This window comes from Adiantum capillus-veneris, chromosome 13 (genome assembly GCF_014529385.1).
Source record: "Adiantum capillus-veneris isolate H3 chromosome 13, ASM1452938v2, whole genome shotgun sequence".
In the NCBI taxonomy this organism is placed as follows: Eukaryota; Viridiplantae; Streptophyta; class Polypodiopsida; order Polypodiales; family Pteridaceae; genus Adiantum; species Adiantum capillus-veneris.
Window position 1 is genome coordinate 153,027,103 of NC_140943.1, and position 15,172 is coordinate 153,042,274.

General features: G+C 41.8%; 1 protein-coding gene across 1 annotated transcript; it reads left to right on the plus strand.

The window, feature by feature from the left end:
- Nucleotides 1–142: 142 nt before the first annotated feature.
- LOC147445110 (receptor-like serine/threonine-protein kinase NCRK) lies at nt 143–10,678 on the plus strand. The gene is made up of 11 exons (XM_086527587.1): nt 143–1,276; nt 1,434–1,559; nt 2,931–3,118; nt 3,198–3,393; nt 3,564–3,830; nt 4,027–4,271; nt 4,349–4,648; nt 8,915–9,151; nt 9,272–9,511; nt 9,610–9,954; nt 10,135–10,678. Exons 1-11 carry the CDS (start codon nt 1,210–1,212, stop codon nt 10,159–10,161), a joined length of 2,238 nt encoding a protein of 745 aa, XP_086383713.1. The 5' UTR covers nt 143–1,209; the 3' UTR covers nt 10,162–10,678.
- Nucleotides 10,679–15,172: the final 4,494 nt, after the last annotated feature.

Sequence of the window (15,172 nt, forward strand, 5' to 3'; positions counted from 1 at the left end):
ACGTGTCCAATGAAGAAGAAGGGGCAATAATAAGGGTGCTGATGTGTGAATAATAGACAGAAGACCTACATGCACACACAGTTACTCACACAGCCCCTATTTTGTGGACGACGGCGACCTACCATTTACAAAAATGTAGCCGTTAACCCAGGAGCCAAGGAGGAGGAGAAGCTCCCCGGAGCCTGGCCACCGACTTTACTTTGTCGCTTCTCGCTCTCGACTTCTTGGCTGATACGAGCACGCCCCACACAAGTTCACTACACTCTACATCAGAAAAGGAAAGCATATCTATATTTTGATTAGTGTATGTAGGTGGTGGTCCTAAGCTAGGAGACGAGGTGGACAATCCTCCAGCGGGACAGAAAAGCTGCAAAATGCCGGCCTGATGTGCATAATCAGAAGAAAGAAGAAGAAGAAGAAGTGAGAAGAGGGTTTAAGCTTCTTATTAATTGAAGCGATTAATCAATAACCGCATCAAGCGAAAAAGGTTCTTCTTTTCGGGTAATCATGCATGCATATATAGCAGCTGGATGCACATCATTGTTCCAACAAAGTTCTCCTCATGAGAAAAAGAATAATTTATTCGCTTTTGAGTTGTGAATATAATACAATCGAATTGGGTCTCTCTCATCAACAGAATAGAAGCCATCAACTAAAAATAACTGTGGCGCCACCCACAACCCGTCATTTCCTCCCTGTTTATGCACTCACAAAAGTACGCTGTGCAACCCATCGCCCATCTCGATTCATGACTGCCCACCATTGCTACCCATTCGCGAGAAGTTCAGTATTGATTCATCATTTTGCAAGCGCGGAAGTTGGATTTGTTGATTCGTACAAAGCTGAAGCTGATTGGCATGATTGCTGCATTGCCAATCTCAGCTCTTTTGTAAATTGTAGCTCTAATCCTTTTTTATTCACCTGCTTTTCCTGCTCTTCAGCAGCTCTCGCTTAGCTGAATCAAATCAGTAACCTCCTCTCTCAGAGGCGGCAGGCTCATTTGGAATCTAGGGACTAAGATCGTCTTCATGCATTCCATAGAAAAGGCCCAGTTACCCAGCTTTGAACCTTGCCAGGCTTCAAGCGGCAATGCCCCTTTGCTGAAGCCTCCTTTAACTGTCAGGATTTCTTACTGTTGGAAGCTCCAGATGCAGACAAATAGTGGGAGCTTTTGATAGCGGTCAAGATACGAAGAAGATTCAGCAAAAGATGGGGAGAACAAGCCCTTGGTTCTCAGTCTTTCGCGTTCTGATTGCCATGGCTGCCTGTGCAAAAGGTAAGTAGCTCCTCTCTCTCTCTCTCTCTCTCTCTCTCTCTCTCTCTCTCTCTCTCTGTCTCTCTCTCTCTCTCTCTCTCTCTCTCTCTGTGTGTGTGTGTGTGTATGTGTGTGAAACTTATCTAAGATCGGCTCATACGGTTGTTGCTATATGCAGTTATTGCGAATGATCAGAATGAGAGTTGGGCCTGCATATGCAGTCATACTGGCCTTGTTGGTACTCAGCTCTACACTGGAGATGAGAAGCTGGGTTTCACGGAATGCAACTGCCCACAAGCGGGAGGTAAAGGCTCCATAGATTCTGTCCACTTAATTGTGTTTTGGTCATTTACAATCTTATTTCTGTCATGCTGTTTAGGAATAGTTGTAGTTATGCAACACTCTGCAGAGAAAAGAAGCATTTTGAAGTACTGAGCACGCAGTTGAAAATTAAAAGAAATCCCATGAGAACAACGTACTACTCTCCCACATGAAGGGGCAGCCTAGATGGTGCCACTTGTGACATTGGCTGTTAGTGGGTACAGAGATTGTTTAGGTTGTGTGTGCTATTCAAATTTTTTTGCAGTCTTTTAAGTGAGAAGTTTGGTGGTATGGAAGGGGACTGCTGCGGTGGTATTTAAAGAAGCCATGTTTCTTACTTTTTAAGAGAAAATGCTGGAGGGTTAATCCCAGGGTCCATGTGAATTCTTTTCAATTTAGACGGTGATATCCTACTTATCAATAAGGTAGGTATGCCGAGCAATTGTTTTGATTCCACCCTAGATGATATCATTCTGGAGGATCATGTATCTCTCACATGTGGGGGGACATTGCACAATAACTACATTTCTTGTTGTTATCTCTTTCTTAATATTCAAAATCCTAACAATATAGCGCCACTTTCTGTTGAAATCTCATTGTGTTGCAGATTGTATTGGTATCATGAACTGGATGATAAATTAAATGCATGCTATTCAAGATCACTTTGCAAATCTAAAAAGGAAGGAATCATCAAGATTGCCCCTTTAGATGTGAGCTTCGGATTTGAAAGCCCGAAAAAACTTGCACCTAAGAAACCTGCTTTCAGTGTTGTGATCATATATGTGCTTGTTATATGTGAGCTTCGTATTTGAAAGCCTGAAAAAACTTGCACCTAAGAACCCTGTTTTCAGTGTTGTGATCATACATGTGCTTGTTAAGTAACCAAGAACATATAATTTAAGCAAAGCCAGTACAGGGCTGTTACAAGAAAACTTGTTTCGGTCAATATCTGGACAAGAAAGAGAAATTTTTGACAAATCGCCTCTGGATAGTATGCATACCAGACTGCTTTGATTTATTGAGATTTTAAGCTTTGACGCAGGACAGGTGTCTTGTATGAGTTCCTATGACATAGGACAGGTTCATTGTACCAGTTTTCCCTGTATGGGAAATTTTCTGGTTATCATATTTACACATTGGAAAGAGGGTTTTTCCTATGGAGCCTTCTTTCTTACTGCCAATTATCTACTTCAATGTCATACTTGGTGCTCATCCTTTCCATTTAAAGGATCGGTAACAGCATCAGGGTTGAATGAATCTCTGAGTTTAAACTGCATTCACTGTTTGTCTTGAAATCACGATTTGTAAGCTAGGTTATATTTATTTTCCATTGCTAACTATATTTTCTGTACAGATTGCTTAGTGTGTCCTGCAGGTTTTGTTGTGGATCCCTCGCAGAGTCGCAATAGCACCTGTGCTTGCACAAATCCTCTTTTTGTCATTGTGCGATTAGTACAAATTGGGCTCTCAAATTACACTGCGAGTTTGGAGAAAGCTTACTTAGAGGGATTAGCGTCTCTTTTAAAGCTCTCACCTTCGCAGGTACTTTTCTGTGGCCGTTGTGTTCTTTGTACATCTTTAGTAAGTTTGAGATCCATCTCTGAAAAAGTGTGTGTTTCAGATTTTCCCTAGTGGGAGGCGGAATGGGAGTGTGATCTTGGATATGTACATTTTTTCAGAGCATCCAAACTTGGTGTCCTTGACAGATGCTAGAATTGAGCTGTTGCAGATTAATAGTACGCAAAATGGTGTTCTGTGGGACAATTCAATTGGACTCTGGAAATTGGTCTATGTTGGGAATGCCTCTTTAAACTTAGGTGATTAATATCAGGACGTTTTCATTTCAATCATATCATGTAGCGGGTAGATAGCCTTATTTCATTCATGCTCACCTTTTGATAGAGATAATCATATCTATTTCTTGTTGTAAAATTACGCCTTTTCCTTTTTGATTGAGCTGATATGGTTGCTCTCTTGCTTTAAACAGGTCAATCTTCTCACAGTCCTCAAAAAAATCTTGACGGGAAGCTTTTCATATTGATTCTTGTATTATGTGCCACCATTGCAGTGGCATTATTGCTACTCTCTCTGATGATCTTGTTGCATAAGAAAAGGAAAAGCTCCAAATGTCCTCCTGTGCTATGGCTTGACGATGACAATAGCTCCAGTGGTTTCAGGACTTTGTTAAGCCATCGCTCTTCACCTATTGAGAAATTTCAGGTGTATGACAACACATGCTTCTCTGGAAGTACAGGTGTGTATAAGAAATCTTGCCACGTGTATGAAGGCAGGTGCCTTAATTCAGCTTTATTCCATACATTGGATTTCAAGCCCCTTGTGTTTATGAACTAAGTGCACCCCCACGTCAATATGCATAACTGCAATCTGTTGTTCTCAGTTTTATGCTCTGTGAAAACTGATTCTATGACACCATTAATCGCTTATGATAGGTTGCATGGGTAAGCGATCATTTAAGATGAGCCCCAAGTTGGGTCCTGTTCTAGGAATGGTGATTAGGCAGTTCTCCTTTCTAGAATTACAAGAAGCCACTGGAGGTTTTTGTAAGTCCAATTTAATTGGTACTGGTGGAAGTAGCAGTGTCTACAAGGGCTGTCTTAAGGATGGTAGAGATGTTGCAATCAAGAAGCTGAATGCAATACCAGGGGAGAGTTTAGATCGCGAATTTCTGCTAGAGGTAATTGATTAGTCAACATGAAGCTTGCTTACATTCAAATTTCACAAGATAGTCAGTGGGTTTTTATTTGTGCACAGGTTGAGCTACTTTCACGTCTTCATCATTTTCACTTGGTGCCGCTTGTTGGTTACTGTATAGAGATGCCAAGGAGGGATATTGAACGGTTGTTAGTCTATGACTACATGCCTAACGGTAACTTGCGTGAACATTTAAACCAGTCCTTGGGAAAAGAAAATCTCAATTGGGCAGCACGCTTGAAAATTGCGTTGGGGGCAGCCAGAGGATTGGAGTATCTTCATGAAGCTGCAGACCCAAGAGTTCTTCATCGTGACTTGAAATCAAGCAACGTTTTACTTGATGCAAAATGGAGGGCAAAGGTCAGTTGGTACTCTTAGGAACCTTAATTCGGGACTTAAAATATTTGAGGTCATGTTCATGGAATGGGTGCAATTCAGTAGGAGTGCCATCACATGCTTGTCAGCATGTGAAGTACATGTATCTAATGCAGGGAGTCTATGCCTCCCTTCGAGTGCTTTGAATGGATGCATGTATTCAGCCCATTATAATCTGGACCATGCATATTTCTGCATGCTAGAATCTTCACTGCTTTCTTAAAGAGAACATTGCTTTCTTCACGAGAGATCATTGCTAAGTGACATGATAGGAAGGTGGCAACTTATTCAGAGTGACTTTTTGTTTAGAGGCTTGTTTATAAAAATGCAAGAAACGTTCAAAACTGTTGTATATGTTTTTTTCAATGGTATGCATGAAATGTGCTCAATGAGATCAATATTCCTTCTATATTATTAATCAGCACATTTCACATGCCTTCCTTTCACAGTTCTGGTTATGTATTTTGGATGTGGGTATCAGCGGCGCATTTCATACTTCTTGTGGATGCTAGCGCATGGGGACTACCTGTTGGCACTTGGACTTCTCAAATTGGCCATGCCCCAACATGTCTACGATGTACATTACAGACTACCGAGTGCTTGTGATAGTACTTATGGGGATAACGAGACATATTGTCTGAAAGAGAGTCTTCATTAACATGGGCTGTGGTCTCTCAACGTGTGTCCACCATGAAGCTGAAAGTTCACGTGCCCAAAGTACTCTTGCATACATCATGGCAGGTGTAAGTGAGGTAAAAGCCACCCCTTTGTGTGGGGCTCCTAGAAGTTCGTCTCATGACAGCGATGTTCTAGCATATCTAGAGCAGCATACTCTCTAGTAAACCTGTCTTGGGCTGCACTCGTCACAGAGAAGCAGCCTGTGGGGGCTATGAAAGTAAATCCCAAGGTATATATATGAGTCTACCACCTCAAATGTAGTTGGTGTGAATAGGACTCTACTCCTGACTTGTCTTGATAGATGAGAAATTGTAACCTTGGTCTTGCCAAGGTTCATTGTGAGCCTGTGTGTGTGCAAAACTCATCCAAGGCCTATAGATGGAGTTGTCGTCCTTTTTGTGACTCAGATACCAAGACATTATCCTCACTATTTAAGATAATATGATCTGGAGTTGCTAGATTCACGCCCGCATCTTGTGTAAGAAGATTGTACTCTAATATCTCCTCGATGTACAGGCCACACACACACACACACACACACACACACAGAAATGAAATGAAATGTTATATTAACGTCTTCAAAAGGCCAAAATGACCGAAAGTTACAAAGTGGTGGATCTGATACAAAGTCAAAGTAACAAAATAACCTAACAACAATACAAAACAAAGATATATACTATGGGGTCCTAAGTTGGTCGATGTGAGTCAGGCAAAAAACTAAGCAGAATAATGGGCGGCTTGTTGGGATAGCTGAATCACAAGAGATCTAGCATCGGTCGTTGGCGAATCTCATCAATTTCCTCCAAGAGAGAGAGAGAGAGAGAGAGAGAGAGAGAGAGAGAGAGAGAGAGAGAGAGAGAGAGAGAGAGAGAGAGAAATGAAAGGAAATGTTATATTAATGTCTTCAAAAGGCCAAAGTGACCTATGAGAACAGAAAGTTACAATGCAGTGTATCTGATACAAAGTCAGATTAACAAAATAAATTAAACTAGGATAACAAAATATAAATACTGTGGGATCCTAAACTAAGTAGTACAATGTGAAGACAATATGGGAGGGGAGTAGAGATCCATCTTCATTTGCACTCTGGACGACGAAAGAGTATGGCTTGAATCCTTTGCTGTAGCCTCCTTCGAAGAGAGAGAGAGAGAGAGAGAGAGAGAGAGAGAGAGAGAGAGAGAGAGGAAATGAAATGAAATGTTATATTAACGTCTTCAAGAAGCCAAAGTGACCTATGAGACCAAAAGTTACAATTGGTGAATCTGATCAGTGTTCGAGTACAAAAAGTACAAAGAACTGAAAGACTGAAATTGAAATTGAAACGAAATAGGTAGGGAGGGGTGATGGTTGATATAATGGTAGCTGATACAAAGCTGAAACAAAGATGGATCAAATGAGATACAAATCATTAGATGATGTCCCTCATCGGTCACCGCCGAATCTCATCAAGATCCTCCATCCTCTCCAATCCTCCCAAGGCGGCATAAGCTCTCGTCAGTACCCCATGATAAGTCTATGCATCTGTGTACTCCATTGTCTCCTGGCCATACGTAAAGGTGGGTGTTGACTTCCTAAGCCACTGTGATGTGGTGTTGAATACCATAACCTTGGTTGACATACAATCCACTATCATGAGCAAATGTGTGCAAAGCATCCAAATGGCACAGCATCCCCTCCGGAGAATAAAAAATCAACAGTGTATCATCACATATAACAACATTGGAATCCATGTCCCTGCTAGCTGAGCACCTCTGTCTCCCTCTCGGTCTACATAGTTTGAAAACTCATCCATATACATCCCAAAAAGAGTCGGAGATAGGGGGCATCCCTGCTTCACCCCAATAGTGGAGTGGACCATGTTAGACATACCCTTAGTAGTGTGTACCCACCCTACCAGTGTCCTGTATAAAGCCAAGATCCCCCAAATCATCTCTGTGGGTATACCAATGTCCTGTAGTCTATGTATAAGTCTGGCTCTCATCACTGTGTCAAAAGCTTTGCGGAAATCCACAAAGCTACAATAGATCGTCTTGCCAATGGTGTGTACCCTCCTCAATCGTAGCTCTTAGTGTCAGAATGTGGTCAAGAGTGGAGAAGCCTTTCCTGAATCCCGCCCGCCTTGATGCTCGTATGCCCTTTCTCTCTGCCCATTTACTCAGCTCCCTCTCAAGAATAAATGCATACAGCCTAGCCAATGTGTGACCAACCTTGATGGTGTGATAGTTTCTGGGAGTCATGGGATCTCCTCATTTGAAAATAGGTACAATGGTGGACATACTCCAAGTCTTAGGAAAACCCTCATAATGGCTCGATAAACATTATAGCAAGAAGCTCTGCAAGCATATCTCTGGCATGGATGAAGTGCTCTGCTACCAGACCATCATGGTCATGTGCTCTCCCTGTCTTCATCTTGTCAATGGCTTTCCTTACCCTCTCAGCCGTAAAGAAAGTACATGTGTCAGGGCATGTCTCCTTTGGGTCCGGCAAAGGTGACCCTGATGCTGTGTAGAGAGATGTGGCATATTTCCCCCATGTCTTTGTGGAGGTGATGGTTGGTGGTGTGGTGGTGGTGAATGCTCATGGAATAGTCTCCATGCCTCGCCTGAGTCGTGGCTCATAAACAGCCTATATATCTCATCCATGTACACGGAATCCGTTTCCTCGTGAAGGTATTCTGAGTGTGTGTGGAGACCTCTCCTAGTGGAGCTGTGCTGAACTGAAACGTGAGAGTGAGAGACAAGATAGCATGATCAATTGCTACTCCAACTGGCCTAGTGCCCACCATGAAATCCTCAAAGGATGGAATGAGACATAGGTGGGCCATAACATAATCCACTATGCTAGCCCCATGAGAGAGAGAGAGAGAGAGAGAGAGAGAGAGAGAGAGAGAGATGAAATGATATATTAACGTCTACAAAAGGCCAAAATGACCTATGAGACCAAACTGATTACAATGGTGAGTCTAGTACCAAGTCCGGGTACAAACAAAGAAAACTACAAACTAGAAACTGAGATACCGACTCCTATGGGTGGCTTGTAAGCTGAGCAATGGTATAATGCCACAAAGGTACAAAATGGGGATAAGTGTCACCATGATACAATATAGCAATAGCATGAAGTCTATCCTCATTGACACTCTGGTTGTCGTGCTAGAATTCTGTGGATCCTCTGCTGCAATCTTGGTCGGTGCTGCGTGGCTCCGCTCCTCAGTCGTGGTCGTCTCGTTTCTCAGTATTACAACCATCATATGTGTAAGATCACTGTCTTGAAGAAATAGTAACTAGAGGTTACAATACAAGGGTTCAAGAGGGTGCAATACAAGCAAAAGCAGGGGAGGAATATCCCATGAACTATCACGTGGGTCTTTGCAATATGGTATTTATCTTCTCCCCAATAAAGAAGCGAGTAGGCCTCTACCTGTATCTGGTAATGATAGCCTGGATCCTCCTTCGTTAGTGGCATAAGTACAGTGATGCCCTTTGAATGAAGTCGGGGCCGTCTCGAGCGCTGTATCTGAAAATATGAGAGAGAGAGAGAGAGAGAAGAGAGAGCTGACATGCTCGAGATTTTCAGGTTGCTGATTTTGGAATGGCAACGATTGTGAAAGAGTTGGATTCAAATGCATGCCCAAGCTCTCCAGCGCAGATGATGGGAACTTTTGGTTATTTTGCCCCTGAGTACGCAATGATGGGGAGAGCAAGTGTCAAATCAGATGTATTCAGCTTCGGGGTTGTACTGCTGGAACTACTTAGTGGGCGAAAGCCTGTAGACAAGAGTGTCCCATTAGGGCAAGAAAGCCTAGTTGTTTGGGTACGTTCTAGTCTGAAGTGGACACTTGAAAATCCATTGTAAACTTTTTAGAGATAACCATACTGAAAGTTGAAAACTCCATGTTTCTTTGTATTCTGAGGTTAACAATGGCTTGTGCAGGCTTTGCCTCTTTTACGAAATGGCTCCAAGCTGTTGAGTGAGTTTGTTGACCCTGCTTTAAAGCAAGGCTTGCCTGTGGATGGTGTGCAAAAAATGGCCTATTTGGCATGGCTTTGCTTACAAATGGATCCGGAGTCCAGGCCTAACATGACCTTTGTCGTGCAAGTTCTTGCCACTCTGGTCCCAGAGAACAATGTAAGAATGAGCGACTTCGGGCCGCTGATGGCATCTCGAGACCAAGTATGTATGCACCTTCCTGGTTTTTCCTTCTTTTCCATGTGTTGTCTTGTGAGATTGTTTTGATTGTAAGCTATGGTTTGGGAGCTATTCTTGTTCAGGGTCTCCAGATGCTGTCTTGGGCTCGAGACTACAGCTTCAGCAGGAATGTTAATTTTTCATTAATGATGTCCCCAAATCTTCTCGAAGAATGCCGGCTATCTTCATGGCACTGGGAAGACAAGCAGATAACCTTACTAGACAACGAGCACGACAAGGAAATTGCCCACTCCAAGAAAGGGGAGCTGGCTAGAAAATCGCTTACTTCTACTTCCCTCTCAGCTGCAGAATATTTGGAAAGGTTTACCGCCATGACTTCTGCAGATAGAATGACGAGAAGCTCGGAGGAAGAAGCTGACCTTGTAAAGCCAAGACTTGAATACTTCTGGCAGAACAATGGATTACTGGTACAACAGACTTGACTTACAAAGTGTGTGGATGTGTGCATGCCTGTGTGAGTACATGCACACATCTGTGCTTGCATGTATGTATGTGCGTGCGATATACAGAGGTGCTGCTCATTTATGAGTCACTTCAAGTGCATAAATCACTATCAAAGTCATTGACAAGGCGTGACATTGTTCCAGATGCAGCAGCAAAGCCCAGCGCGATGACTCCAAAATGTACAGAAGTGTATGCAATATGCAATCTGGAACCACGACATAGCTAGACAATAGAGTAGACAAAGAGTGGCAATGCAAGAGCCCTAACGAAGGAAGCATGTACAACTATCAGGGCGCAAGCATGCAGCAGGATCGTCGAACTAAGCTGCATTTTTGAAAATATATACATATATATAGACATAGGGCGCATGCTCATATACCAAGTAGTGTAAAGTTTTGTCATCCAGACTCCGAAGTAGCATGTCATTGACAGATCTTGCCATGGAGCTTCAGAATCACACTCTTTTGTTGGCATTTGCTGTATCGATTAGCCTGAATCTGTTGATTGAATGACAATGGATCTTCTTGTGCCAGAGTCCTTAAGTCCTACTGTTCCAAGAGTTGAATAAGATGGAAGCTGCTCTGATGATGTTCTGCCAATCTGCTCTTCAAAATTATATGGGAGAGCACGTTTTGATGGAGTACTCTGAAGACAAGAAACTCATTTTAATTGATTACATGTTTATGATTATGGGTGCACAAAAATGGCTGAAAATGTGATGATAGTGCCTCTATGCAGGCTGCAGCATTTTGTACATAAAATTACAAGCTGCTTATCGCTTCAATGACGATTTCATCTACAGCCTTCCGATGTGGAGCTGCTCTTTTCTCTCTCTTTTTTTGTGTGTGTGTGCTGGAGGCATCTCTCTCTCTCTCTCTCTCTCTCCACATTAGCTAAATAACCTCTTTTTCATGCAAGCTCGTATAAAACAACAGCCATCTGAAAACATTTATCAGAGACTACAAACACACCATTCCTGGAGGCATGGACATGGACACATGCATGGCACAAATTGCAAGCCTGTGAATCAAAGTGCAAAACTCTTATGTTGTTACGTAGTTCACTTTATAGAGACGAGTATGTCCTGACGATTTTAATAGAAACTGAATTGAAGTGAAATAAAATCTGAATTAATGCGAATCTTCAGTAGATGCTGATGAAGGTGTCAAAAAAAAGAAGAAGAAAAGAACACTGGAGGCGTTGGGCGACGTAGAGAGCAGTTGAGGAAAGAGCGCAACATGTCGGGCTTTAAGTGTTGCTCGCAGAAGCTGATGCAGAAGTATTTTTTTGGCTTTCTCAAAGGAGGAGTTGGGGTAGGCATACTCTCAATGTTTTCAGTGATAATTGAGACTTACGTTAAATGTGATTGCAGTTATAAAATAGTCGATGGATCTTTTTATTTCACCTTTCATTTAGCATATGACATGTCTTGACTTTTCTTGCATTGTACTGTTCTAGAATGTTGCACGTTGCATAATCTACTAACATCTTATGGCGGACGAGTTACCATGCCACGTGTCAACTTTTGCACGTTCTTAGCTAAGGAAAAAAAAAAATTTTAAACGGCAGCGCTACATTGGAGGGCGACTTTGCATAGACTTGAAGTACAGTCAAGTACGTTGCAGGGAACCTCATTCCTTCTCAGTGAAGTACAAGCGACTCGCGATAGAGAACCTCATTTAGTTAATAGCTGTGCTACATTCCCTGTTGAGAGAGAGAGAGAGAGAGAGAGAGAGAGAGAGAGAGAGAGGAAGAAGAAGACGCAGAGGAGGAAGGCTTGGTATGGTCTCTCTTTTTTCTCTCTCCTCCCCCCCCCCCCCCCCCCCCCCCCCCCCCCCCCCCCTTTGCTTGCATGTACTTGCTTGTCTACATTTGCATCTCTCACTACCTCCCCCCCCCCCCCCCCCCCCCCCCCCCCCCCCTTCACGCCACTGTCCCTCAGCACGGCAGTGTCCCTCCATACGTCGTAGGCAGCTTCGTCATACCAACAGGGCACCTGCCAAATCTGCCTGATGATGTTGAGCTTGACATGGCAGCCTTCGGAAGCTCGAACTCGACAGGTGACTCTGCATGAGGCTTCACACACACACACACACTCAATGATGCAGAGACTAGACCTACGCAATGATGCTAGCCCTTTCTCGCTTGCAAAGGGGATGGAGAGAGTGCTACAGTTGTTGCAATCCCTAAAGCAAAGGCACCTCATTATCTTGCAGTTGCAGCGGCGTCAACTTTGAAGATGGAGTGGCATCAAGCTTGCTGCAGCGGCAGTCCAACTCAGTCTCCCTCCTGCTCCCGCAACGGCCCTGCATTCCCGCTCTCTCTCCGTCCTGCTCCCGCCATGGCATTGGCGCACGCATGCACACGCCACTGCCTCCTCATGTTGGGTACGTCAAGCTTTGTCGTTGCCTTCAGAGGCATGGGCAGGCTGCAGAGAGTCGCCACCGCAGAAGCATGCCGACGTCTCTCTCTCTCTCTCTCTCTCTCTCTCTCTCTCGGACCTGAGAGGCTGCATGCCGACGTCTCTCTTTCTCTCTCTCTCTCTTTGCATGCTCAAGCTGCGTCTTCTTTCTTTTTTATTAGGCAATAGGCAATGTCTATGCATATGCCCTTGAGAGAACAAAGGGGGCAAGGGAACCTACATCACTGGTCTTCATCACTGGGTGACTCCATTTGTGTGTGTGTGTTTTTTTGAGACACATGCAATATGGCAGAGAGCTCTCTCTTAAAAATCTCTATTATTATTGTTGGCAGCAAGTGTGCAAGCCAAGGAGAGTGGAGTTGTGTTGTGGTGAGCAGTTCAATCAGTTAGTGCAGCCAGGTAAAATGTGTTGGCTAGTTTTTTTTTCAATTTAATTATTTGATTTGTTGATTATTTGAGAGAGAGAGAGATGTTTTAGTAAGTTAGGTTAATGTAATGGAAAGAAATGAAATCAATTGAAATTGAAATGTTATATTAACGTCTTTAAAAGGCCAAAATGACCTATGAGACCAGAGAGAGAGAGAGAGAGAGAGAGAGAGAGAGAGAGATTTGACAAGTAACCGGAAATGAATTGATATTAATGTTTTCAAAAAGCTAAAAGTTCTATGAGACCAAATTGTTACATAATTGTGAAGATAAATCGAAAGAAATGAAATGAAATGAAATGTTCTACTAATGTATGAGACCAATTTGTTACAAAATTGTGAATGTTTTGACCCAAACTTAGGTAAATTAGGTTATATTAACGTCTTCAAAAGGCCAAAATCAACTATGAGTCCAAACTGTTACAAAACTGTGTATCTGATACCATGTATGGGTGCTAAAAACCTAGAAAATACTACTACTACTACTACTATAATCCATCCTCATTTTCACTCTAGATATTGAGAGAAGATGGCTCAGAAATGTTATATTAACGTCTTTAAAAGGCCAAAATGACCTATGAGACCAGAGAGAGAGAGAGAGAGAGAGAGAGAGAGAGAGAGAGAGAGAGAGAGAGCCAAAACTGTGAATCTAATACCATGTTTGGGTGCTAAAAGCTTAGGTAAATTAAGTTATATTAACGTCTTCAAAATACAAGATAGAGAGATAGAAATGAATTGATATTAACGTTTTCAAAAGTCTAAAAGTTCTATGAGACCAAATTGTTACATAATTGTGAAGATAGATCGAAAGAAATGAAATGTTCTACTAATGTATGAGACCAATTTGTTACAAAATTGTGAATGTTTTGACCTAAACTTAGGTAAATTAGGTTATATTAACGTCTTCAAAAGGCCAAAATCAACTATGAGTCCAAACTGTTACAAAACTGTGTATCTGATACCATGTCTGGGTGCTTAAAAACTAGAAAATACTACTACTACTACTATAATCCATCCTCATTTGCACTCTAGATATCGAGAGAAGATGGCTCAGAAATGTTATATTAACGTCTTTAAAAGGCCAAAATGACCTATGAGACAGAGAGAGAGAGAGAGAGAGAGAGAGAGAGAGAGAGAGAGAGAGCCAAAACTGTGAATCTAATACCATGTCTGGGTGCTAAAAGACTAGAACAAAAATACTACTCCTATTACTAGAATCCATCCTCATTTGCACTCTAGATTTCGAGAGTATGGCTCAAATCCTCTATTGTACTCTCTGCTATGTAGCCCCATAGCTACATAGTAGAGAAAGAAATAGCTACATAGTAGAGAAAGAAATGAAATGAAATGAAATGTTATACTAATGTTTTCAAAAGGCCAAAATGATATATGAGACCAATTTGTTACAAAATTGTGAATGTTTTGACCTGAACTTAGGTAAATTAGGTCAAAAGGCCAAAATAACCTATGAGACCAAACTGTTAGAAAAAATGTGAAGATAGAGAGAGAGAAATGAAATGTTCTACTAATCTTCACAATTAGGTCAAAAGGCCAAGATAACCTATGAGACCAAACTGTTACAAAAAATGTGACGATATATATCGATATATATATATATATATATATATATATATATATATATATATATATATATATATATATATATTATATATATATATAGAGAGAGAGAGAGAGAGAGAGAGAGAGAGAGAGAGAGAGAGAGAGAGAGAACAAAGTTGAATGAAATGAGATGTTATGTTAACGTCTTCCAAAGGCCAAAATCAACTATGAGTCCAAACTGCTACAAAATTGTGAATCTGATACCATCTCTAGGTGCTAAAAGACTAGAACAAAAATACTACTACTACTACTACTACAATCCATCCTCATTTGCACTCTAGATATTGAGAGAGTATGGCTCAAATCCTCTGTTGTACTCTTTGGTATGTAGCCCCATAGCTACATAGCCGTCTAGATCTCCATAGCTCCTGTGCTTGATCGAGAGAGAAATAAAATGAAATGAAATGTTATATTAATGTCTTCAAAAGGCCAAAATGACATATGAGACCAGAGGGTTACAATGTGTTGAATTTGATACAAAGTCAGAGTAACAAAATGAAATGACAAAACGATAAAATGATAAAATGATAAGATAAAAGTACTATGGGATCCTAAACTGGTAGGCGTGAACTAAGCACACACACACACAGAGAGAGAGAGAGAGAGAGAGAGAGAGAGAGAGAGAGAGAGAGAGAGAGAGAGAGAGAGAACATACACAAACACACATAGATAGACAAAGAGTTGAAAATGAACTGAGTTTGAAGGGTACTCACA

Bases quoted from the DNA above. Each gene is read 5' to 3' on its own strand.
- LOC147445110 (XM_086527587.1), top strand. From the start codon at position 1,210: ATGGGGAGAACAAGCCCTTGGTTCTCAGTCTTTCGCGTTCTGATTGCC. The intron at 1,560-2,930 runs GTAAAGGCTCCA...TTTTCTGTACAG, and splicing joins CAACTGCCCACAAGCGGGAG to ATTGCTTAGTGTGTCCTGCA. The intron at 9,512-9,609 runs GTATGTATGCAC...ATTCTTGTTCAG, and splicing joins TGATGGCATCTCGAGACCAA to GGTCTCCAGATGCTGTCTTG.